At 41.7% G+C, this 26,795-nt stretch overlaps 1 protein-coding gene across 1 annotated transcript; it reads right to left on the bottom strand.

Moving 5' to 3' along the window:
• Window positions 1-164: 164 nt before the first annotated feature.
• Window positions 165-25,819, bottom strand: CCDC112 (coiled-coil domain containing 112; the record flags this gene model as incomplete). The annotated part of the gene is given in 17 exon segments (XM_080638336.1): window positions 165-215; window positions 2,139-2,150; window positions 2,153-2,236; window position 2,938; window positions 2,940-3,207; window positions 3,210-3,303; window positions 3,305-3,343; window positions 4,444-4,477; window positions 4,479-4,542; window positions 5,826-5,875; window positions 5,877-5,913; window positions 7,623-7,744; window positions 9,276-9,307; window positions 9,311-9,370; window positions 9,372-9,392; window positions 10,132-10,266; window positions 25,772-25,819. Coding segments are annotated over 17 exon segments (1,152 nt in total).
• Between the last annotated feature and the right edge of the window lie 976 nt (window positions 25,820-26,795).

The raw sequence follows: 26,795 nt of genomic DNA, 5'->3' as shown, positions 1-26,795 counted from the left end.
CGCGGGAGGCGCGCGCTTGGCGGTAACGGACACGGGTGACGTCCGGCTGTGTCAGGCGTTTGACACTCGCGCTCACACAATACAAAGGCAACACGTCATTGGGTCAGTCAAGCTCTGTGACAGCTCTCAAGGGCTGCCGGCCGCTCCACTGCTGAAAGTCACCCTCACCCTTCGACAGGCTCATCTACAGGCCTTGTCTCCAGGCTGGGACTGCTCTAAAAACAAGGCAAAAAAAAAAAAAAAAAAGGCCTAAAGAGGTCATATATAATTATATTTCGTCATGCTACGCATCCATCATTCTCCTTACCTACGAGGAATATGTAGAATTGGTTTTGAAGCTGGTAGTGTGACCTCTTGCGCGTTCCTCCCAGCTCTTGGTAAGTTAACGTGAACCTCGACCTCAGAGTGAAACAAACAAATTGATCTTTTTCATTGATCACAGAATGAGTTACAAACCCTCATTAGGCCCTCATCAAGGCTGCATCTTGGATACTGTGTTCAGTTCTGGGCCCCTGCCCCTGACCTTGGTTCAGCTGTAACAGTCATTTTCCTCCTCCTTAGTAGCTGCTGCAAGTGCTGTGTTTTCGCCTGAGAGCAATGATGATAATACATCAGTGTTTGTAGTTGTTGCTAGAGGAATGTTTACCCTGATCAAGGACTTTTCAGTCTCTCATGCTCTGCCAGTGGGGGGCACAAGAAGCCCGGAGGGAGCAGGGTCAGGACACCTAACCCAAACTAGCCAAAGGGGTATTCCATACCACAGCAGGTCGTGCCCAGTATGTAAACTAGGGGGAGTTACCCAGAAGGCCCAGATCGCTTCTCAGATCAGGCTGGGTATCGGTCAGCAGGTGGTGAGCAATTGTACTGTGCATCACTTGTGTTTATTGTTTTCCTTTCCCCTTTTAGTTTTATATTCTTTCCCCTTGTTATTTCTGTTATCATTATTATTACTAGTGGTGGTAGCAGTAGTAGTTTTGTATGGTACCTTAGTTACTGGACTGTCCTTATCTCAGTCCATGGGGTTTACATCCTTTTGATTCTCCACCCCATCCTTCAGGGAGTGGGGGTGGAAAAAAGTTCCCAGCTGGGCTTAAACCACAACAGACCCTCACTCCAAGAGAGACATTGAGGTGCTGGAGCAGGTCCAGAGAAGGGCAACAAAGCTGGTGAAGGATCTGGAGCACAAGTCTGATGAGTAACAGCTGAGGGAACTGGGGGTGTTTAGTCTGGAGAAAAGAAGGCTCAGGGGGGACTTTATCCCTCTTTAAAACTACCTGAAAGGAGGCTGTAGTGAAGTGGGGGTAGGTCTCTTCTCCCAAGTAACAAATGATAGGACAAGAGGTAATGGCCTCAAGCTGTGCCAGGGATGGTTTAGACTGGATATTAGGAAAAATTTCTTCACCAAAAGGATGATCAAGCATTGGAATGGGCTGCCCAGGACAGCAGTGGAATCACTGCTCCTGGAAGTGTTAAAAAACTGTGTAGATGAGGCCCTCAGTGACATGGTTTAGTCGTGGTCTTGGCAGTCCTGGGGTAAAGGTTGGACTTGATGATTTTAAAGGTCTTTTCCAACCTAGTTTATTCTACGATTCTCTGATAAAAGGTACACAGTAAACCAGAGCCAGGTGGCCAGCTAGAAGAGATGTTTTTTCCCTTCACACCATCACAGGAAACAGCATGAATACAAAATCAGTGAGAGGGGCAACAACTGCTTGCTGTCATTAAACTTTACTGATTTAAAAGGATAAACTCCAAGAACTCAGGCAGTGTTCCCAAAACTCTTCTGGAAGTGAGTCTACTTATTTAACTAGTGGTAGAAAACCATCTGAAAATAAAAAACATCACCCATATTGCAGCGCATTTGTATGAGCTGTAGGCTTTACCCAGAATAAATACTGCTGGGAGACAAATTAGTAAATTCTCCCTTGCCCCCTTTCTCTCCCCCCCCCCCCTTTTTTTTGTTTTAAAGGACAGCTATGCCTGCTGCAATTTTGTTTCTTGGGAACAAGCATGACTTTCTTTTTTGCCTTTATCAACCATTTTGATAAGGAAAAATAATTAGTTTTGTCTCAGTGAGGAAAATGGTTGCTTAAACAGCTAAGCTGCACACGTCAGATTAAAGTAAAAAAGAGGTTTACCTTCTCTCTTAAAAGTTTGCCAGCCTTTTTTCTTTTTCTCGTTTCTCCTCTTCTTTAGCTTGTTTTTGTAGAATCCTTAGCTGCAGTTTCTGTAGATCCTGAAACATACAACAAATAGAAAACCAAATATTTCTTTGGAAGTAAACCAAGTTGTATGGAATATGTATGGAGCCTTTTCAGTTATATTTTCTTGTTGTCTTGAAATTATTTTGTCACAGTACAGAATGAAGTTACACTGTGTAGCTGTTTGCTATAGCTTGTCCTGCACAAACAAATTATAGTTATGTAGTTCTGAAAAACATAAATTGTAGTAGTTTAATCTCTGTAAAAATGAACTCCAGTGGGAATGGTGGCAATGCTACCAGTTCTCCAATAATCAGATTCACATTGAAATGGGATCTCTCATGCCCTTACAGCTACTGAAACCTTCAGGATATTCAAACAGGTCTTTTGATTTTGTATCTACATACAATAATCAGGTCTTCTGACATTTTCTATAGCATGGAGAGCTACACAGCCCAAGCTGATTTTCCCAAACATTTTCACATTGAAGTAAATAAAACCATTTCTTTATGCAGAAAGAAATATGGACTTGAATAATCCTGTAGAACTTAAAATAGTGAGGAAAAGGAACACTTTTGTATAAAATAAAGTTTCATACTGCTTCTTGTATGCAACAGATGCTATTCATAGTGAATCACAAATAGATTTAAATAAATGAAACTTGTGTTTAACAGATTATACTGTAGGAGGAAGTAGGTGAATTTAAAACATGCATAATGGGGATGTAATTATGCACACTGTTGAAACTTAATTTCTTCTGCAGCAATTCTCTTCCTTTCCTCCTTTCCTGCCTCCTCTCTCTTCTCCTTTTCAAGCTTCTCACGTTCCTCCTTTTCTTTCTTCAGCAAGGTATACTTTTCCAACACTAACTTCATGTGGCATTGGCGATCTTTTTGTTGCTTTTTCTCCTTCTTTTTTTCTAGTTTTAGTTGTGAAGCTTGTTCCATTGCCAGTGCTATTGCTTTCTGCTCCTTCCATGCTTCTGTTGCTGCTTGTTGTCTTTTCTTTCTTCTGCTGCTTTTTGCTTCTGAGCTTCTTCATGCTGTTGTGATTCTTCCTTAAGCATTCTTTCTGATTTCTTTTTCTCCTTCAAGTTGCATTGGCTTTTCTTGCTGCTGCTTTTCTTTCCACCTCTTAAGTGACTGCGGGAGAACAACAGGGGGACGGAAGGGGAGAGAGTAAGATTTTCATGAAAACTGTACGCGTCCCTGTTGGTCTGATGAAAACATGCTCCAAGGATACAAACTAGGATACAGATAGGAATTAAAAGTCTACTAGAGGTAAAACCTAGGACAAAGAAGCAACTATATCTGCTTCCTCACTTTTTTTTTTTATTACAGATCACACAGGGGTATTTAACATATGCCTGATAAAATCATTTAAATTATGGCATTCATCTTAACTTTGGGTAGTTATGAATGTTGGTGTATTATGCTTTTTTGTAAGCAAACATACATTTTTTTCTCCCTTCAAATTAACAATTCCACATCCTATTTTATAATTCCATTTTTATGTCAGTGTATTGTTTATTACTTGGGTAGCTCTTGAAAGAATTGTAATTCTCTATGTCAGAAGAATTCTAATTCTTTACGTAAGTATGACACAGTGTCCTGGTTTAGCAGTAGCAGTCATTTTTTCTCCTTAGTAGCTGGTGCAGCACTGTGGTTTTGACTTTTGGCCTGGGAACAAAGCTGATAAAACCGATGTGTACCCTGACCAAGGACTTTGTGAGTCTCATGCTCTGCCAGGGAGGAGGCGAAGCCATGAGGAAGCAGAGACAGGACACCTGACCCAAACTAGCCAAAGAGGTATTCCATACCACAGCACGTCATGCTCGGGGATGTAATGGGGAGTTACCCAGAAGGGCTAGATGACTGCAGGGTGGGGGCGAGTTATCGGTCAGTGAGGTGTTGTATTCTCTTCCCTTGTTATTTCCTTTATCATTATTATTATTGGTGGTAGCAGTAGTGATTTGTGTTATACCTTAGTTACTAAACTGTTCTTATCTCAACCCATGGGAGCTGCATTCTTTTGATTCTCCTCCCCATCCCTCCAGGAGTGGGGGGAAGAAAGCCGGGGGGGGGAGGGAAGTAGACTGCGTGGTTCTAATTTACAGCCTGGGCTTAAACCACGACACACAGGTATATTGCCTATACAGGGGGACAGACATTCTTTGGGACAGATGTAACAAGAACTGCAGTTCCAGATAGGATCGCTTACTGCTTTGGAACTGGCACCTAACTTGCTGGTCCACTGCCATCAAAAGTATTTGTCTGTTCCTCTTTAAAAGCATTTATTGCATTTTCAACTTCTTCCATCATCTCTTTGAGCTTGTCAACAACTAAAAAGGAAAAGAAGAAAAAAGACTATTATTTAAGAAGGCTACAGTATTTACCACTAATTCAGCACTACCCAGAAATGCAGGCGCTTGCAGAGTCTTCTTCGACATTTACTTCAGTGTACAAAAAAGCATGCATTTTCATCTTAAATAGCCTTTAAATACTCTCATTTATTCAAAAGACGTGATTTCACAGTGATTTAGGTCACTGGATGCAAAGCCAGTATAAATGCTTACTTCCTTTAAGTAAGTCGCATTCTGAGTAACTTTCAACTGATTTAACAGAATAGGACAGCCTTATTCTGAAGTTTCCACTTTTGTTTATTTTTATAACAATGCAGTTAAATGACTGCTTGTATCTTTGGTTTACGCCAGGATGCAGCAATCCTATTTAACTTACTTTCACAAAGCTGACAAAGACCCATCAAAGTAAGACTTTATCCTGTAATGTCAGCATACTGTAGTCTCGATATGGAGAAAAACAGCAAGAGGGCTGCCTAGAGAAGATCTATGGTAGAAATGGTAGAAAAGAAGTTTCAGAGTCTGTTTTAAACCAGCACAACATTTCTGTGAACACATATTGAACACACAGCTTAACTAACCTGGCTTAAAAAAAATAATAAACTAAATTGGCACCGTTATGTCATCTGAAACTCCCTAGTTCAGCTTTCATGCCGTGTTAGTTCTTCGCATCTTTGCTGACAGCTGAAGAAGATAATGCATTTTTTATAGAATAGACACTCCATAGATGAAATGAGATGCATTTTATCCAACATCACAAAGCCCTCAGCTAGCAGAACTTCAACCCAAGTTCTACATGAGGTAGTGGAGTATCATAGGAGAATGTGCCTATTTCGAAAAAGTTTCAAAACATCCAAACTGAACAAGTTCTTTCAGCATTTCCCGCAGAATATTCCAACTTACGCTTCAATCCATGTGGATGGCTAGAAATTAGTTTTCTGTACACCCTTGCTCTGTGACCTTTTACCAAATGTAAGGGAGCTGTACCTAAACAGAAATAGAATACTAACTTTACATAAGGCAAAGTTAGACATAGAAATACCTGGCTTTCAAGAGCCTGAGGAAGCAAACCCACACCACTTCTGAGAGAGAGGAAGTTTCTCTGTTTCCACACAGAAATGTATTTCTGCATTCTTCCCTTCCGAGACTGCTGGAAAAGCAGATAGACTGCAGGTGTATCCCAAGTCTGCAGGAGAATCACAAGCAACTATGCAAGGAACCTGTCTGTAGGTGGAAATGTTTTAAAATCTTTCATAATGACTTACATTCAGGTGTAGGTTTCATGTATTTTAATTGATGCTGAAGTCTCTTCACAGTCTTTTATTTTTGATAGCTGCAGCAGGATTTTAGCTTCTATAAAACAAAATAAGGTGTCCATAGTTCTAACAATTTCTGCATTGAAGAACAGGAGCAATGAAGTTTCCAAGATAAACTGGGGATTTCATCTAAGCAGGGTCCCAAAGTCTGATCCTAACACACTGCATAATACTAAGCATTTTAGCATGATTGTAACTGCATGTAGCTGACTACATGAGCCATGTAGCTCCCCACACTGTATCAACAGATTTATAAATCAGTAGCTCCCTATTTTTAAAGGGACCAACAGGATAGTCGTATTTGTATTAAATCAGTTTGCTCTCCCCACCCCCCAAACCTTTTATGACATAACTGGAATTTGGAGAATGTTGCCTATGCAGATGATACCTCCTCTAGAATTCTGAGGGAGACTCTGACCTAGGCCTCAAAACACTCAGCATTGAAAACAAACTTGGAAAGTGTATGTGAATGTACTGCTTCAACAAGCTTTGTTTATTTGCTGTGTTAACTAAGTTACAATCAATGTTTTCATGTACTCCAGGCATGCAGGTACTTACCTGCTTTGTTACCACTCGGCTCCTCTTGAGTTCATAAATACAATACTGATGAGGATGAGGTTCTGGATACATCTTAGGTACTAAGGAACTGTATCTTCTATCCTGAAAGATTTGGTTTAAGGAAAGGATAACAGAGTTCAAGACCTGAATGTAAAAAAATGTAGCTAAAACATGACTTTACTAGTACCTGTTGAGACCATGGACGGCATATAGCACACAGATGATATTGAAAGACCTGAACATAGTAAATAGGAAGTTTGGGAGTTCTAGTACATACCCTAAAAGCTTGTACTGTAACATTCCTTCATATCGCACATATAGCGTGATAGTCCTTCATAGGTCACAACAGTATCTCCATCCATACTTCCATGCTCCCTTCTTACCCCTGGAGTTTTCTGATTTTTTTTAACGTAGTTATTCCTCGGAAATATGTAAATTTCTTAAGAATTGCAAGACATAAAGGATATGTTAAGTTTCTTTATTTAAAAGACGCACATTGAAACATACAAATCTGTGAGTATATTTTTAGTTATCTCTGTTTGTCCTTTCCTTTCTTCAACTTGTTTTGATCTTCTACATCAAAAGGCATAGCATGATTTATTTGATTACTTCTGAAAGAATCTAGGTACTGTGAATAGGGAAGCACCTTTTTTCTTCAAGTATTTAATTAGTCCCTAAGCAGAACAGATACTGTAGGACAGATCGTGTACCATCTCACAGCACTATTCAGACTATTAATTAGCCACAGATGTGAAAAATGCAAACAGAACTGTTTAGAAGTATATTTAAAGGCAGCAATCAGTGTGTGGAAACTTACATTGTGGCAAGTATGTATTTATTGTACCTTAGCTACACTATATTAGATTCTGCAATACACACACACAATTGATTCCAAGTTTCTAAAACAGTAACTTCCCACCAAAGTTGTTGCGAATAGTACCTGCTACACTCAAGATTAAAATAGTTACTAACACAGAATGCCCAAAATGTTTATGCCTTTGAATTTTGCAAGCCACCTGTGGAAGTCTTCTTTATAAGATGTACATATGGTGAAATACCATGCTTTTGTCAGGATCCACCTTCCACCTGAACTAACCTCTCTGTACTACTGATTTTTAAACCATTTAAACAAACAACAGTAACATTAAAAAAAGGAAAACAAAAAACCCCAAGTAAAACCCCACTTACTTTCAGTTTTTCTACTGATAGTCAAGCTGTGTTCTAGTTCTTCTAGTATGCTGTCTTCTATCCTGAAATGACTCTTCCTATTGTAAAGATACCCATTTTTGTCTTTATCTAGATTTGCAAGCCTGGAAAAAAAGGTTGCTGCACTGAGTAAGAAACAAAGACTTAACAAAGCCCCAGGATTTTCCAAGGTCAGTATCCAGCTGAGGCTGTATCAACAGACTGTCTTATATTTTACACAAATCACTGTTTTGTTCCTAGAGCTGTTTTCAAGGCAAATCTTTCTGCTGTTGTAAGACTATGCACCAGAGTAACCCAAGAACTTGAGCAAAAGAAAGATGCTAACAGGGAAATTATCTTGCTAACAGGCAAGTGGTTCACACACTGAAATGACCTGAAATTTTACTGGTATGCCTCAGGGAGCCTCACGAGAATTTTCATTGGAAAGTGCAGGGACAGAGGCAGGTTGTCTTAATGTGGCTGCACACATAGATGGAGCCCCAACACACACAAAACGTGTACATTCAGTCAGTCTCAATACTAGTAGTAGTAGTAGCACTACTGCAACTGAAGATTCAAATTCAAGCTCGTTATTCAAGTAGCTTCAGATGTTAAATTACTTATTACAATGCTACACTACTTAATGACAATGCTTTATGTATAGTACAGAGCCTACTTGCTTTTCTTGCTTTCAGAAGCTTTAGAGAAAGCTCAACAGGTGCCACTCAGTACAGAGATCTGTACAACATTCAACAACACTACCAATAGCCCAAGAAACTTGTCTCTTAGCAGCTTGGCTGTTTAACAGTCTACTCCTTCTATATGGTTAAAACCCTTATATGGTGCAGTTCATGGTTCACAGTTTAAATGCTTTGCTGTGCCAAGTACCCTATCTCCCCACACAGTGCACTGGAAACATTCAGAGCACAACTACAGAAAGCTAATGAGGCAAAATTAAATACCGTGTCTTGTTTGATGATGCTTGGGAATGTCTACATTACCCATCAGTCAATTTTTGAGCTATAACTCAGTATCCAGAATAAATGAGAAGCCGATTCAGGCAGCATAAAACAGTGCTGTGAGATTCAAGTGTCACTGTTCATTGAAGATTCACAGCTACAAACCCCTCCTTCAGTTGGGTGGCTGTGTCAGCTCTTCCTCATAACGCTCATACATTCAAGAAACCTTCTGCTTGTTTCAGTTGCCAGAATAGTTATGACAGCACTTACTCAAGATGTGAGGAAACAAATTTAAATGACTTCTGTGCCTGAGCTGTCTTGAACCCCCATTTTCCAAAGCACTCGCCTACATATTTCAGATGAAGTGTCTTCAGTCTTCTCTGAGGAATCTCTTGTAATGCTGCTGCAATTCCCTTTTTGTTGGTATGTCTTAAGGGCTTTAAGTAAGGGTAAAAACAGCTGAGTAGGAAAACTGAGAACTCAGTTACGTCACATGCACTTTCTTTTTTGTGTGTCTAATGCAACAGGCATTTTGGAGCTCATGAGCATATCCTGAACTACTGTAACAACCATGATAATCTGCCTGAGTTCCTCAAAAGGAAATCTTAGCCTAAAGGTTTAATTACCATAAACTCTTACCTTGAACCTCAAGTTATATTACCTCCAGAACAGCATGAAAACAAACTGTACAGCTTACTGAGTCTTTAGATTTTCTGCGGTTCTTAAGCATTAAACTTTTTTAGCTTGTTCAGCTTTCATCTTCCAGTTCTGAAATTGTTGACCAGTACCTGCAAGTACTGGAACAGCTGTCATTCTGTATGTAACAAAATAAAGTATTATTCAAAACCAGTATTATTTAAATGCTTATTAATTATTTTTAAGCAGATACCACCACAGTGCAGAGTAACAGCATTACTTTGGTTTTATACCGGTGCAATTCAACTAATTTTAAGTCCCACAGGTATAAAACTAGGGTGATGAGTGACAGTGAGCTGATGACTGTATACAAAAAATGTATTCTGGTGAATGAATGAATGAATGAATGAATGAATGAATGAATGAAAAAAAATGAAAAGACTATAACATCAGCTTGCTTTAACAGAGGCTGCTCACCACACTGCAACTGCCTTGCCTCTCCCAGCAGCCAGTCTCTGGCAAGTTGGAAGAGCTACCTACCTGATTATAAACATGTAATCTACGCTAGGAAGACTGCCCATATTTCATCTTGTTTAACAAAAATACCAGCTTAACATATGAAATCTGCTTAATAACCCTTGCAAATTGCCAACTCTGATTCACAGCAACCCTGAACACCCTTAACTGCTAGGAACACAGCTAATAAAACTGCCTGTTCGGGTTACGGGTTACATTTTGAGGCCAGCTACACAAACCTGCACTGCTTCCTACAGGTTCCTGTTTAACGTTTATACCTACACCTCATACAAAGACAGAATTCCTCAGCAGCCGCCTCCCAGCGGGCCTGCGGAAACGCACTGCCTCCCTAGCCGGCGAGCAGGGAAGCTCGGCAGCCCTGCGTTGTGGAGACGCTTTACCTGTTGCTGCCCAGCGGCCACAGCAGCGACCGTCGTTACGAGGGAAGCCATGTTGAGCGCGGCCCCAGCGGCTGCCTCACGCCGTCCGTGCTTAGGGGCGGGCTGGCAGTTGTAGCCTTCCGAAAAGCTGGGTTTCTACAGCAGGAAGGTGGGTTTATATGTGAGGGTCTGTCAGCATTGTCCGAACCGAACTATGAAGGTGTGTGTGGGGGGGAAGACACGGGTCGTCGCCGTCATGGAGGTGGCAGGTGCCATTCAAGGTCTCTGCACTATTCCCAGCGCTGTCTGAGCACCCTGAGTTGTCTAAAGTTGGTGGGACCACAGCCTGGGCACCAGAAGCTGGTGTCCCAGCAGAGTGATGTGCTGAAGACCACCACAGTGCCGGGCCAACCTGAGGGCACTTCAGGAATGCTGCGTATGGAGATCCATCACATGTATGGCAGAAAGTGGTGCTGGCTGTAGGGCAGTGCCGTGTGGCTGATGTGAATTAAGAAGTACTGTGTGTGCAGTTCTGGTGTCCCCAGCTGTCCTGGGTTCAGCAGTAGCAGTCATTTTTCTCCTTCTTAGTAGCTGGTGCAGTGCTGTGTTTTTGACTTTCAGCCTGGGAACAGTGCTGATAACACCGATGTTTTTAGTTGCTGCTCAGTAATGTTTACTCTGACCAAGGACTTTGTGAGTCTCATGCTTTGCCAGGGAGGAGAGGAATCCAGGAGGAAGCAGAGACAGGACACCTGACCCAAACTAACCAAAGAGGTATTCCATACCACAGCACGTCATGCCCAGTATATAAACTGGGGGGAGTTACCCGGAAGGGCTAGATCACTGCTTGGGTTGGGCTGGATATCAAACGGTGGGTGGTGAGTGGCTGTATTCTCTTCCCATGTTATTTCTCTTATCATTATTATTATTGGTGGCAGCAGTAGTGGTTTTGTGTTATACCTTAGTTACTGGACTGTTCTTATCTCAACCCATGGAAGTTACATTCTTTCGATTCTCTTCCCCATCCCTCTGGGAGCAGGGGGAGGAAGAAAGGGGTGGGGGGGGCGGAGTGAGCAAGTGGCTGCTTGGTTCCGAGTTACTGACTGCGCTTAAACCATGACACCAGGATAAGAAGAACATGGAGCTGCTGGAGCAAGCCCAGAGGGAGGCCATGAGGTCCGTAAGGGGGCTGGAGCACCAAAGACAGGCTGGAGCACGGAAGAGAGGCTGGGAAAGGTGGGGCTGTTCAACCTGGAGAAGAGAAGGCTGCTTGGAGACCTCAGAGCAGCCTTCCAGTATCTGAAGGGGGCCTATGAGGGTACCAGAGAGGGACTCTTCATCGGGGATTATAGCAACAGGACAAGGGCTGATGCGTGCAAACTTAAATGGGGAAGTTAGGGTTAAATACAAGGAAGAAGTTAGTCTTAGTAGTGAGGCACTGGAACACACTGTCCAAAGAAGTGGGGTTAAATGCTCCATCCCTTGCAGTGTTCAAGGGCAGGTTGGAAGGGCCTTGGAGCAGCATGATGTAGTTTGAGGAGTCCCGGTGCATGGCAGGGGGCTTGGAACTAGATGATGTTAAGGTCCTTTCCAACCCAAACTATTCTGTGATTCTATGACTATATGATTCTATGATTCTCGTTTCACTTATGTTAAGTTTTAAGGTTTTGTATTGATAGCTTCCTTCAGGAAGACCAGAATATATCCTCACTATCCTGACGGGAAATAGTTTCGCATTATTCAAGACATTTTTGGGACTCTCAAGGTCTTGTTTTTCACTCATGTATGCTAATTGAACTTTTAACAAGTTACTGATTTACATTTCTGCAGAATAGAAATAATCTATTCATGCAGTGGCTTTGCTAGCTGAAGAGATTTTGCAAACTAGTGTTTTCTCAGCTGCAGAACTCAAAAGTGTTCACAGATGCTAACCACATGGCCTAAGCCGAAGACATTTTATTGCCTAATTGATGTTTTTAATGCACTTTCCTGGTATGTTTTCCCTCTTTATGACTGTGCTTACATTTGACTTCTTTGTATTTGCTGAATAGGAGTTAATAAGTAAAGGAGAACATTTCAAAACCTGAAAATAGTCATCAGTATAAATTAAGGAGGATTGTTATCGCAGACCTGAAATAGCTTGTATTCTCTCCAAAACTATGTTTCAGTGTAATTTTTGTCTTTGTCTACAAGAAGTCTGGAGAGGGACTTTTAGAAGGGCATCTAGTGGCAGGACAAGGGGTAATGGCTTTAAGCTGGCAAGAGGGTAGATTTAGATTAGATATTAGGAAGAAGTTCTTTACTGTGAGGGTGGTGAGACACTGACACAGGTTGCCCAGAGAAGTTGTGGCTGCCCCATCCCTGGCAGTGCTCAAGGCCAGGTTGGATGGGGCTTATAGCAGCCTGGTCTAGTGGAAGGTGTCCCTGCCCATGGAAGGGGGGTTTGAACTAATGATCTTTTAAGGTCTCTTCCAACCCTAACTATTCTATGATTCTGTGATTGTCTTTTAATTCACTATTACATGCAAGAGAAAAAAGTGTGTCTAGAACTTGTTTGTATTTGTTTTCCTTTGGTGACTGTCAGACATTTCAAATTTTCTGTTATTAGGATTAGCAAACTGATAACTGGTCAGGAATTGTTCCACAGCAAGCATGTGTTTTCAGCAAGCATTTTAACAAGGTGGCTCCAGCCATAGTGTAATTCAGATACTGTTCAGTAGCTCACCAATTTCTGGATGGTCGATCTATATTATTGTTTGCCACATACTTTACTTGTGAGTTATTCAGAATCCTGAGGGCTTTGAAAAGATGCCCTATAAGCCATATGCAGAGATATTTCAGATATCAGAGTTAAGCTAGGCTTGGCTAGTTCTGGCTCTTCACACCAGGGTGCCCAGGCATTGAGTTGTGATGCTAGTAAAAGATGAACCCTGGCTTTAAGCTGGGCCAGGATGTTACTTTACTCGCTATGTGGAGCAGGACTCGTCTAAGTCAGAATATGCCTTTGGTGGGGGTTGGCCTTGCCTGGCCACGAGGTGCCCACCAAGCTGCTCTGTCGCCCTCTCTCCACAGCAGGACAGGAAAAAAAAATAAGATAGAAAACTCATGGGTTAAGATAAAAGCAGTTTAATGAGCAAAAGCAAGGGCTGGGCGTGTGTGTTTTTTGTGTGTTTGTTTGTTGTTTTTTTGGTTTGGTGGGCTTTTTTTGTTTCTTGTTTTTTGTTTTTTAAGTATGGGCAGAAAAGACAGCCAATGTTAGAGAAGAAGCTGGAAGTAGTTTAAAAGAGAAAGAGTAAATTAATGATCAGAAGATAATAAAAGCCTTTAACCCTATGAGTACACCTGTCTATTTGTGAAGGCATTCTTAAAATTGTCCAGTTATCTGAGACTCAGTTGCTGCTAATAACATGAGTTTTCCTGGTATTTTGACTTCTAAAAACAGTATCTCTACTTAGTCTAGCCTGAGACTCACAGGTCAGAATTAAATCAACTCAGGACATCAGCCAGAATATATTACAAAAATAAAAAAAGTGGGAGCAGGTGAAAAAAAAAAAAAAAAAGCTGTTACAGGCACATGGATTATCCTGGGTTGCTCTGGCGGGGGATAAGAACAGCAGGGAGGGCACCTGGTGTGTACAACAGCAGTTAAGTGCAGTAATGCAGATGTGGGCAGGCGTGGTACAGTTCTGCACTGTGAAGGCAGGCTACTTTCACCCCCTTACTTTCTGTCCAGCAGGTGTCATCTGAAAAGAAGATAGACCTTGCTGGACCTTGTACTAGCAAAGCAGGAGGGACTGGTTGAAGATGTAAAGGTTGGGGGCAGCCTTGGTTGTAGTGATCATGAGATGGTGGAACTCAGAATCCTGCGTGGGGGAAGCAAACCAGTAAGCAGGACTAGAACCCTAAACTTCTGGAGAGCTAACTTCAGCCTCTTCAAAGACCTACTTAGAGGAATCCCATAGGGCTGTAGAAGAGAAGGGAGTCCAAGAGAGCTGGTCAGTTTAAGCACCACTTCTTCCAAGCCCAAGATCAGTGTATCCCCGTTGTCATGGTTTAAGCCCAGCTGTAACTCAGAACCACGCAGCCTCTCTCTCACTCTCCCTCCTTCCTCCCCTTGCTCCCAGAGAGATGGGGAGGAGAACCGAAAGAATATAACTCCCACGGATTGAAATAAGAACAGTCCAGTAACTCAAGTATAACACAAAACCACTACTGCTGCCACCAGTAATTATAATGATAAGGCAAATAACATCAGAGGAGAATACAACCGCTCACCACCCGCCGACTGAAACGCAGCACAACTGAGCAGTGATCTTGGCCTTCCGGCTAACTGCCCCCAGTTTATATAGTGGGCGTGATGTGCTGTGGTACGGAATATCTCTTTGGCTAGTTTGGGTCAGGTATCCTGTCTCTACTTCCTCCCAGCTTCCCCTCCTCCCTGGCAGAGCATGAGACTCAGAAAGTCCTTGGTCAGAGTAAACATTACTGAGCAGCAACTAAAAACATCGGTGTTATCAGCACTGTTCCCAGGCTGAAAGTCAAAACCACAGTGCTGCACCAGCTACTAAGAAGGAGAAAAATGACTGCTACTGCTGAACCTGAGACAGTATCCACCCCTTATCCCATACCATTCACATCATGCTCAGATCCCACATTTCCAATATGCCATCACTCATACATATATGTACATCCACAGAGAGAGACAGAGAGAGAGATCATTCCTTAGTGCATGGACCAATCCCTAGAAAGCTGCTGAGTCCATTTTGTCCATGATGTTGGGCTCCATCTCTTGTAACAGTCTTTCAGAGCAGGAGAGGCTGTGTGGAATGTTCACACTTGTGAATAACCTGGGCAATAGTGTCCATTGCTAAGTCCACCCCTCGATCATGAGTCCATCTCTGTGTTGCATCTCTGCTGTGATGGCCTGAAGTGTCATGGGCCCACCAGGCTCAAAATAATTCACCCTCCCCTTCAGCAGTTTCTGTATCTTGTCGTTGGGGACTCCATACAGCTGCCTTCCATCTCAGACACTTCCAAAGCACTGGAGGGGCCCAGTGGACCAGATACTTGCCCATACTGTCCCACACACCCTGCCACTCATGACTGTCCAGCCTCAGGGAAAATCTCTTGGTCCTCCTATATTGTCGTCTAACCCTAGACAAGACTCAAACACGACTCCGCTTAACGTTCAAGATCAGACAAAATGGTCGTGGTTAAACCACACTCTGTATGTGTGCCAACATGGTGATCCCCATCACAATCAGCAGACAGGTCTCAAGGGTACCCAAAGGCCATTTAAAACCTTCAGACCTCTCAAATGACGCTGCTGTACTTGTCACTGGAGCTGGTGTAGCTGCTGTGCTCGGAGCTGGAGTAGCTGTGCTGTCTGCTGCTGTCAGAGGTTGAGTAGCTGCTGTACTTGTCACTGGGGCTGGTGTAGCTGCTGTGCTTGGAGTTGGAGTAGCTGCATTATCTGTTGTAGTCAGAATTTGAGTAGCTGCTGAATTGGCACTAGGGTGTGTGGGAATGTCTCCCTCATGGGCTGACCACCTGAGGAGGGGAAAAAAGATGTGTAATTGCTATACACTCCTATTATATACCTCCCAAAGTATAGAGGTGGCGACCACACTGGGAACGCAAGCCAGATCAGTTTCATGATCACAAGTCATTACCATAAAGTACAATGAAACAAGAACCATAGCCCAAGCCCCCCCAGCCAATAAACACTAACACAGCAAATACTGGCTGTAAGTAAGGTATGACATGCTGATACTGTGATATCAAGAGCAACAACTTCGAGAGCCAATAAATCAGCATTGTGACGAGTGACTATTAGTCCAAAACAATAAATGCTTATCACAAATATGATTAGACACACTCCAGTCAGATCTGTCATCTCAACACTTCATGCTCCACATTGGGTGCCAAAAAGAACTGTCGTGGTTTAAGCCTAGCCGTAACTCAGAACCAAGCAGCCTCTCTCTCACTCTCCCTCCTTCCTCCCCCTGCTCCCAGAGAGATGGGGAAGAGAATCGAAAGAATGTAACTCCCATGGGTTGAGATAAGAGCAGTCCAGTAACTAAGGTATAACACAAAACCACTACTGCTACCACCAATAATAATAATGATAAGGGAAATAACAAGGAAAGAGAATACAACCGCTCATCATCTGCGAACCTATACCCAGCCAGACCCGAGCAGTGATCTAGCCCTTCCGGGTAACTCCTCCCAGTTTATATAGTGGGCATGACGTTCTGTGGTATGGAATACCTCTTTGGCTAGTTTGGGTCAGGTGTCCTGTCTCTGCTTCCTCCCAGCTTCCCCTCCTCCCTGGCAGAGCACGAGACTCACAAAGTCCTTGGTCAGAGTAAACATTACTGAGCAGCAATTAAAAACATCGGTGTTATCAGCACTGTTCCCAGGCTGAAAGTCAAAAACACAGCACTGCACCAGCTACTAAGAAGGAGAAAAATGACTGCTACTGCTGAACACAGGACACCTGTGATGAAGAAATCAGGCAAAGGTAGCAGGAGACCTGCATGGATGAGCAGGATGAATCACAAACACAAGAAAGAAACTTATAGGATGTAGGAAAAGGACAGCCCAAGTGGGAGGAGAATCTTCAGGGTATGCAGGGATGCAACAAGGAAGGCCAAGGCCAACTTGGAATTGAATGTGGCAAACTACATCAAGGACAACAAGAAGTGCTTCTACAAGTATGTCAGCAGCAAAAGGAAGATAAGGGAAAATGTAGGGCCACTGAATGTGATTCGTGTCCTGGCAACAGAAGACACAGAGAAGGTGGAATTACTGAATGCCTTCTTTACCGCAGTCTTTACCACTAAGGATGGCTTTCAGGAGTCTCAGATCTTGGAGGTAAGATAAGAAGGCTAGAGAAAGCTAGACTTCCCCCTCGTTGTGGAGAATTGGGTTATGGATAGGCTTGACAAACCTAACACCCATAAATCCATGGGTCCTGATGGAAGGCACCCAAGGGTGCTGAGGGAACTGGCAGGTGTTGTTGCTCTGCCATTCTCAATCATCTTTGAATATCATGGAGAACAAGAAAGGTGCCTGATGGTTGGAGGAAGGCCAATGTTACTGCCATTTTCAAAAAGGGCAGGAAGTAGGACCCAGAAAACTACTGGCCAGTCAGCCTCACCTCTGTCCCTGGAAAGGTAATGGAACAGGTCATTCTGGAGGTCATCACCAAGTATTCACTCTCTCCTGATTTATAACTGTGTAAATGATATCTGAATCTGATCTTTTAATAATTCATCCTCTTCCTTCCTTTCTTCCTCCAATTCTTTACTTATTTTTTTTCCCCCATTCTCTAGAATTTCTGCATGTATTTTCACATCATCTTCTATTCTTGGCTCTTCTGTAATTCTCTCCTTGTTCATCACCCATTCCTGTTATGAAAAGAAAATGTTTCCCACAGCTGTACGTGAAACAAACAAACAAGAAGAGATAGCAAGCCTGCCACTAAAACATAATCATTTCCTAATGTGTTACTTAAGCCTCACATGTTTTCTGAAAATCATTCTGAAGGTGCTGAAGGTGATAGTCCAAAGTTCAAGTCCCAGTCTTCCAAAGTATCTCTCTTCTTAGATCTGGCAAGCAGAGGACAGAAATGTGCTCTGGCAAAATTACAGAAAGTTTTAGGCTTGGCCAAACCTCAACACAGCAAAAAAGTTGGATGCTTTCCCTGGTACACATTTGTATATTCAGTCAACAACTTTAGCAGCTGCTTGTGTTTGAAACTGGCAGTCTACATAGGTCACACTGTTGACAGCATCAGTCATACTGGGGCTTAAAGATCTTACCCTGCAGCTGTCTCTGCCACTTCTTTTTCACCAGTATTTAATTTATCATCTCCTATGCTACTTTTGTGTAACTAGTTATTAATGCACTTTCTTAGGGCTTTTCGTTGGCTTTTCCTGTGGTTTCTACAAAAAACTGGCTCCCTATTTTAGGCTGTCAAGAGCTTTTCTTCCTTCTGTCACATGAAGCTCCAACCACTCAGTGGCACTCAAAAAACCTTATCATGTAAGTCAGAGGCAGATAAATGAGAATACATTACCAACATAATGGAGGTTCTCTAGGGAAGTGTGCCCCGCAGAAAAGAGAGTACGAGCTCCTAGGTGTATGAGAAAAATGGCTGGTTGGCAAAGTTGACCCAGCTTCATGCAAATGAAAGGATATTTGTGCATGAAAGCAAACTTAGAAGGATCATCAGGGCCACTACTGATATCTATCTGCACTAAATAGAAATTAGAAAAGGTTTGAAAATGCCAACAGTGAAAATATTTCCAACAGAAACCTTCAGTGTCAGGCAAGTGTTTTGCCTTGGGGTTGAAAATGCTATAATTGGTATCCCAGGTCAAACTAGGATCAGTAATTAGATTGCATTCTTATTTTTTTGTTCTTTTCTATCTGTTTGTTTTCAGGGTTGTTGGTGTGGGGTTTCTTGTTGTTGTTTTGTTTTCTTTTTTTTTTTTTTCATGGGATATTAAGTTTTTGTCCTTTTCAAAGTAGAAAATGAAAGCAGAGCACTTTTGATTAGTCCCCGCCTGCTGGCAGAACATTAAAATATCAACCTGTTATTTTCAGTGGAAATGTATGGGGTATCAAGATGTATGAAACACAGTCACTCGCATGTAGGTGAAGAATAGATTTACATACATAATGTGTTATCAAATGTGCAAGGCACTGAAGACTGCTGGAGTGGAATAGCTCACGGTGGAGGCACAGTGATCAGTGGTTCTGGAACCATGACAGGGATTCAGAGGACGTCTCTTTTCCCTCCAGCTCAGCTGCTTGGGAGACTTGAGGCGAGTTACAAAGGCACTAGCTGTCCTTACATTGGCACATGCACCCTGGGGTGGAGTGCTTGGGGAGCTTGTGTGGACAGTGCTACAGCATTGCCATGCGCTAAGGAATTACAGTGTTGAGAACTGAGTTCAGTTAACCATTCACTTTGCAGCATGCAAAATCAAATAGTGATGTCTGGATTTGTACTTGTCTTGCTGTTAGCCACAGGACACTTCCGAATTCCACGCAGGTAATCCCCAGAGCTGAGGCAGCACAAAAGATTGCTTAAAGCCACTTCTGCCCCTACCAAATCCTCCTTGACTTCTGGCTGAGTGGTCACTTCAGTACGCACAGGAGAGGAAACCCAAAATGAGCTGTAGGATTTCAGGGCTTTTCTCTTGTCAGAAGGCACATCTGTAAAAAGATGAACACGGTTAAAAGCCCTAAAATAAACAAATGGTAGTTACTACCCAAGCAAAACAAAATACAGATTGGCACCCTTTACAGATGTTTAGGATATTTAGCTGAATCTATTCTGAGAGAGGTATTATACCCCTGAATATACAATAATCCATTTGGTGGCATATCCTAGATTGGTACATCATAAAGCTGAAAAATATCCATCAACCTCAGTATTATTCTCCTCTGTCCTTCCCCTTCTGACATCCATCAAGAATTATGCCCATTAATTATGTTTCCTTCTAGGGAGAGAAAATCTGGATCCTGACTATTCCTGCAAGTCAGATTACACTATCCAGACATATCACCCTATTGAGAACCTTTAGTATCCCAATGGCACCCTGCAGAGCTGAGCGTAATTCATGTTTACAGCAGGGTACTGTAAGTTTTCTGATCCCTGCTCTGCATTTAGAGGAGTTTTCTTTCCACTAGATCTCTGCTGACCTTTTTGAGTGTCTGTTTGTTAATTGGTGTTTTTCTGTTGCAGCAGTACACTGAGCACTCAAATGAGTACACCATTTGCTAGGACTCAGGGATACTCATGTTGCAAATGAGCATGTGTTTAGGTGCGCTGATGCTCTGACAGTGCTCGTGTAAGATGATCTGGAAAGTGTCCCCACTTGGAGAACTCTGCTGCAGAGATGCATGACTTTAACATGGTCTTCATATTGCAGGCATCTATTAGTGGATCAGCATATACACACTGGCATTACAGTACTTCTTCAAAACAAAAGCAGTCCTAACACTCTACTTTTGTGCCTGTGCCATTAGATCCTGCTGTGCATTAAGGTCACTTTGTGTCTCTGCTGAAGCCAGCTAAAGTGATCCAGAAGGATTTTCCCGACTCACCCATGTCCCAGGTGGCAAAGAACTGACATTGTGTCTCTTCCATTCCCCAGCTGCAGGCTCAGGGCACATGGTTTGGGAAAAAGTTCGTTCGGATGTGTAGAAGGCCACATACTGCTAAACAGCTGAGTTCAGTGGGGATCTGGCTTATAAGTCACCCCCTGGGATGCATGATTTACCTAGACACCAGCATCTGTTCTTCTCTTTTCTATCCTGCCTGAAGTCTCTTTTTAGATGCAATCATATGATGTGAGAGTCTGACTGCCAGGTTATTTTTCACATCATAATTCCTCTTATCACATTTGCACTAATACAGGTTCCTGCAAGGGTAAAACATCAGGCACAGTGGTGTGTTCACAGCCATTAAATCAAAAGGAAATGTTGTGCCTTTCAAATCTGGCTCTAAGTGTCATAAATACCTTTTAACCCTTTAATTTAATGCAGGCTTTTTTCTTTTTTTTTTAATTCATGTTTTCATCGGATGATATTTTACTTCGGTGGATGAAGCAGCAGATGCTGATGTTGCCATACCACTGCTTGTGGACCACCTGCGGGAAACAGTAGCTGCTCGATGGCCATGGAGACACCCAGTCCAACTGAGCCTTTGCCTTTTTGCTGTGTCATATCTCAACCCATGGGATTTACATTCTTTCAATTCTCCTTCCCATCCCTCTGGGACTGGGGGAGGAGAAGGGGGAGAGAGAGAGGAGCTGTGTGGTTCTGAGTTACCAGCTGGGCTTAAATCATGACAATGTCATATGGAACGTCCATCAGTATTAAATTTTAGCTCAAGTGCCAAATCCTATAACCAAGTACGTACATAAGTAACTTGACATGGTTGAGTAGGTCCTCCATAAAACAAATATTTGTGGTCTTAGATTCTAAGGCGCTGGGGAATGTGTTACACAATCCCTGTCCCAAAACTGATTGCTAGCCGCATTCCTTTTGGAATCTAATGATTCATGTATATATTCTGGTGTTAAACACTCTTGAAAATAAGCTTAGCTATCTAACAACTCTGTCTTATCTATCTGTTATACAATATCAAGGTGCTTTCTTTATATTGCTATGTCTGGTGTGCCAGAAAGATTAAACCCTGGAGGGGCAAGATGAGAAAATGAAAGATACCCGCTTGGGTCATGATCAACAATTAAAGGAAAGAACAGCAGCAAGGGAATCTATAGGTACTTGTGTAACCCCAGAACAGCTCCTGAGACTTCATACACAGGAACGAGTATCAAACACAAACATCAAGTTTTTCCGAATGATTTTTACTCATAACACCAAAATTTTTAAGGTTTCGATCATAACATGCTTGTTAGTGAATCAAGGCATACTTCTCCTACACACTTCTTTGGAGTTAGCCTCCAGCTGACCAAAATGTTGTTGCATACAATGCGTTATCTGCATGTAAACATGATAGAAAATTGGACTGAATGGCCAAACCTATGTTGTAGCTACATGACTTACACTTGCAGCACAGAGTGGTCTAAGCATTCCTCCTTACCTGAGTAATGCTTTCTGTGAGAAGCACCTGAGATGGCAGCTGCTGTCAGAGCTCACCAAAAAGCACCAAAACTACCTGTTTTCTGTCAGTAAATGCCATTTTCTCTCATGCTTCTGTCCTGAGGACATTTTCATTCTGACCATCTGCACACGTGTATGCTATCCACTGAGTATTGACTGGGGAGGCATGAACACTGTCTATGCAGTTCAATGCCCCATGCTGTCCTGGTCTGGGGCAGCCCTACATACAGCTGAGGTAGCCACAGATCAGATGGGTACCCAGAGATGGATGCCCAGAACATTCAGACATATTTCCTGTACCGAATTGTAAAAGTAGGCACAAAGATCTCAAAAAATGGACAGACTATTAAACTGCCCTTTTTGTCAAGTGTTTGCACCAAAATCTTAGTATTTATCTAAAGTTTTAGAATGTGCACTTCCCCACATGTGTGCATGGAAGTAATGTCTGTCTTTACACACCTAAGTGTGCATCATACTCATGTATTTCAGTGTGTTACTTTATCTTACAGAACTGGTGTGCTTCGAAAGTAAGACATAATTAAATTCAAATACCTTTTATTATAGTGATTAAGAGTTATTGGGAAGTAAAATTTTGGATTTTACTTGAAAAAGAAGTATTCACTCTTTACTTGCAAAATAAAGACTACATCCACTGATACTTGGATATGCTGTGCCATGCTAAGAGCATATGAGAATCACAATTATTTTTCTTAAACAATTAATATCCTTATCAAAAACAGAAATACATTTTTTTAAATGGGATTGGGCACATTGTCATGCACAAGTCCTTTGAAAAGCTATGTTAATCCAGGGCTAAATGATAGATGTAATTTCTAGCCAAACCTGCATCTTGGAGGGTACAACCAGCCTGCCATTTAAACTAAAGCAAATATTCTCCTGATTATAAAGATTAGTAATAGCAATACTGATAAATTTCCCTACATTTTCACCAGTACTTGTAGTAGATATAATTGAAAAGCTGTGTCCCGGGTTAAGCAGTAGCAGTCATTTTTTTTAACTGTGGGCAGTTACCTGGAAGGGCTAGATCACTGCTCGGGTCTGGCTGGGTATAGGTTCGCAGGTGGTGAGTGGTTGTATTCTCTTCCCTTGTTGTTTCCCTTATCATTATTATTATTGGTGGTAGCAGCTGTGGTTTGTGTTATACCTTAGTTACTGGACTGCTCTTATCTCAACCCATGGGAGTTGCATTCTTTTGATTCTCCTCTCCATCTGTCCCAGAGCAGGGAGAGGAAGAAAGGGAGAAATTAGCACGTGGCTGCTTGGTTCTGGGTTGCCGGCTGGGATTAAACCATGACAAGCTGGTTTAAAGTGGTTAACATTACATTTTCATTTGAAATGGCTGAGCAAACAACAATTGTCTAAAAGCTAGCGATGGTTTAGTATTACAGATTTTATCCATTGCTTGCTGAACTGCTCCAAAACACTGTGCACTCCCAAAATATTAATGACATAGCTATAAACTACTGTTTATAAACTATAAACAGTAAACACTTTAGGGGCCTATAGAATTAAGGGGCTTAACTGGTACCTTCATTGCCTAAGTTATTGGCAAACCAGAGCATAATGGTGATGTTTTGAATAAAATAAAATCCAACAAAAGATTAACATAAAAAATTAAAGCTGAAAAAAACTTCTCTCTCTTTTGGGAAATAAGAATAAGAAATTGTTTAATATTGATAAAGAAATTAATTAAATAATCTAATGTGAACTGGATCAACTGATTGCATTTTCACCTTTTGAGAGTTTCATGTGCAATCCAGAAATGTACAGGCCTCTTAACTCTTGCTGATATCTTCAAAAGTTTGATTTCTAAGCACACTTTAAAGTTCTGTCTTTTATATAAAAGTAAGAATATAACACCTGTACTAGTACAATGTCAATCAGGAAGAGAAGAATTAAATTCTGCTGTCCAAAGTGTCTGTTTCATTAGTCTTCAGGGCATTATAATCTTCTTATCTTCCGTCAACATATTAAGTGGCTTCCAGGAACCTTTTCCAAAGTAGATTATTAGCACACTTAATTGTTCTTTCATGGTATCTAGGCAAAGTCAATGCTGTGCTATAATATATGCTCTATATCAAGTATCCAATGCTGAAGCAGCAGCTCAAATTATCTAAATAAATACACTGACTTCTGTTTTATAGTTTTTATCTGGTTTTACTTCAAAAATACACTTAAATAATTAAATATACACTAAAATGTTAACTGCACTAAGGAAGTCAACAACAATTCTTATTTTCCCAGCAGGATGATGGTATTAAGGTCACATGAGACAGTTCATAACAGTGGACAGGACTTGCCCTCTGCTTTTACATCTGGTGGACCCCTTAGTGGTAATGAGTGAGCTTCTGAGGGGCTAGCTAAAGGGGAAATAAAAAAGGGAAGTGCTGCTGGGGAAATAAGAAAGGGAAATGCTGTGGTTCCCCCCACAGCCAAAGCTCATGGGGGAATGCAGAAGAGTGCCCACCATTACCTAGAAGCTCACACAGGGACAAATCCAGAAATTGCCCCAAAGGCTGGTGAAGGGCTGCAGTGTCAGCGTTGCAGTGGTAGTCTGTTCATGGGATGATGACCACATGGAGACACATATCTACTCCCCTGCAAGGCCCAAAATAGCTGCCAAAGCTGATGAATGGAATGTGAACGTGCTAAGTACTTGTGCTTGCCAGGCCAATGTATCCAACAGACATTTGCATGAAGGACTGCATTGTTATCCTCTGCACCATGTAACTTCTGTTATGAATAGCATCTTTTTAATTTAGCTTATTAATCTCTTCAATAGAGAAAAATTTAGCTTTTATTTTACCATCTGGTGCCATTTAAGCTTTGTTTTTCTGGGAAATACTGTTCTCCAAATGGATAAACTTGTAAATGCCCTCATATATTTACAATAATTCATTTTGTGGGCACAAAATAGTAACAATTGCCAAATGTTTAGTTATAGTACAAATTCTTTAAATTAGACACGATTTAAATTATCTTTGATTGTTCAGAGGACTTTTACTGATGAGATGTTGTCAGATGTCTTCAGCTGGGCAAACCTGACAGACAAATGCCAATAGTTTTAGCTTCATACTCTTCCTTTTGTTTTTTTCTGCACTGAAGCAGTAGACAGTGAGTTTTCTCTCAGATACCTGGAGCTAAAATGCAAGGCGGCATACTGTTCTGTCTTGTTCTTAGTGGGAAGATACTTTAAAATTAGTCTGAAAATACTTGCCAATTAATTTGCAATTGCTAATATTATAACTGCACTATGACTTTACTCTTGATGACATGTCTATAGAAAGTCTGAGAAAGTTGGGGTTGTTTAGCTTGGAGAAGAGAAAGCTCCAGGGAGACCATTAAGCAGCCTTCCAGTACCTATAGGGGTCCTACAGGAAATCTGGAGAGGGACATTTTATAGGGGCATCTAGTGATAGGACAAGGGGGAATATGAGAATGGTGAGACATTGGCTCAAGTTGCCCAGAGAAGCTGTGGGTGCCCCTTCCCTGGTAGTGTTCAAGGCCAGGTCAGATGGGGCTTGGAGCAACCTGGTAAAGTGGAAGGTGTCCTTGCCTGTGGCAGGAGGGTTGGAACTAGAAGATCTTTAAAGTCCCTTCCTACCCAAAACATTCTATGATTCTGTGAGTTCTATGATTAATGCTGTTCCTTTGAAATGATATACAGCCAAGCCTACAGTGCTACAGACACAATCTCACAGGTTACAGATGCCTGTGCAGCTCCAGACTATGATGAAATGTCTCTTTGATAATGAAGGGTGGCCAACTTATGACTTAAAAAGGAAGACATATAAGTTGTGTTTCTTATATACCCTTAATACCCTTTCCAGTGTAAATACTAGGAAATCACTGACCACTGAGGAAAAAATTCACGGAAAGAAGTAATCAGTTCAAAAATTTCATGGTAGTAAAGCTGTAAATGCTTGCTTCCTGTTTGCAGTCCCCAGAGGTTTTGACTGTGCGGTCAAAAGAGGTATGACAGTGCACAGCTTACCTCTGAGAGCCCCACGGATGGTCCCCATGAGAGCATGGGGACCGTCATGTTCTGAAAAAGCTTGTTGCTCCATAAAGGATAATTCACAGGCCTACCCAGGGTGGTTGCACATTTACTCATCACTAGATGTATTTTTTTTATATAGAAAAAGGAAGTAATTAAAGACTTAAGTTTCCAGAAAGAACCATCCTCAGATAAGGGGGAAATCATGAAGAGTTGCCACAAGAAAAAAATCTGAAGCACATATTTATTGTTTAAAGTATGTGTCTTCCTACATTTTCATCCAGAAAAGGACTTTTTCTAAAACAGTGTAGAAGCTGCTGAGTATGGCCTGGGCCACATTGGTAGACTGATCGTCTTATCTGGCAAAAAAAAAGAAGTACAATTTAGGAGACTGACAGGGAGAGGTTTGCAGTAACCCATGCAACACAGAGCTGTTGATTTTGACAGTAAAAAGCCCATCTGTTCAATGTGCTAAAATGCACCAGCCAGGCAAAGCCAACACAGGGTGATGTGTGTGTGCAAGTATGCATTGCACAGGCTGTCAGTGTTCCTTTTTCATGGGAAGCCAGTTTTGTATTGATTTTTTCCAGTACACGTTATTTATTTGGCATTACTATGACTATGTGTAATCATTAATGTGGTAGCATTATTATTCTTGCTGTTGTTATTATTACAGGGTATTATTACAACATCTGATATTTAGTAAGCCATTTTATATACATTTATGGTTTAAAACGAGCACACATTTATCCAAAGTTTGCCAGAAGTAGGCTCCAGGGTGAAATGGACTGCTAGTGTGCTCTCTGCAGACCTACTACTCAAAGTTTCCTACTCTGAAGCCAAAACAGGGATCACCATTTGCTCCAAATGAGGATGCTTTGGACCTGATTGCTGATTTTGTTTACATCACATATGAGTTCCTTATTTATGTGTACAAACAGGAGGACAGAAAAAGCCCTGGGCCTGTGAGGTGGGAGAATGAAGTACCTACATTTTTCATGCAAGACTTCTTATTGTATAT

Source organism: Psittacula echo (genome assembly GCF_963264785.1).
Source record: "Psittacula echo genome assembly, chromosome: Z".
Taxonomy (NCBI): Eukaryota; Metazoa; Chordata; class Aves; order Psittaciformes; family Psittacidae; genus Psittacula; species Psittacula echo.
The sequence above is the reverse complement of the archived record's forward strand: the minus strand, read 5'-3'. Positions and strand labels throughout refer to the sequence as shown.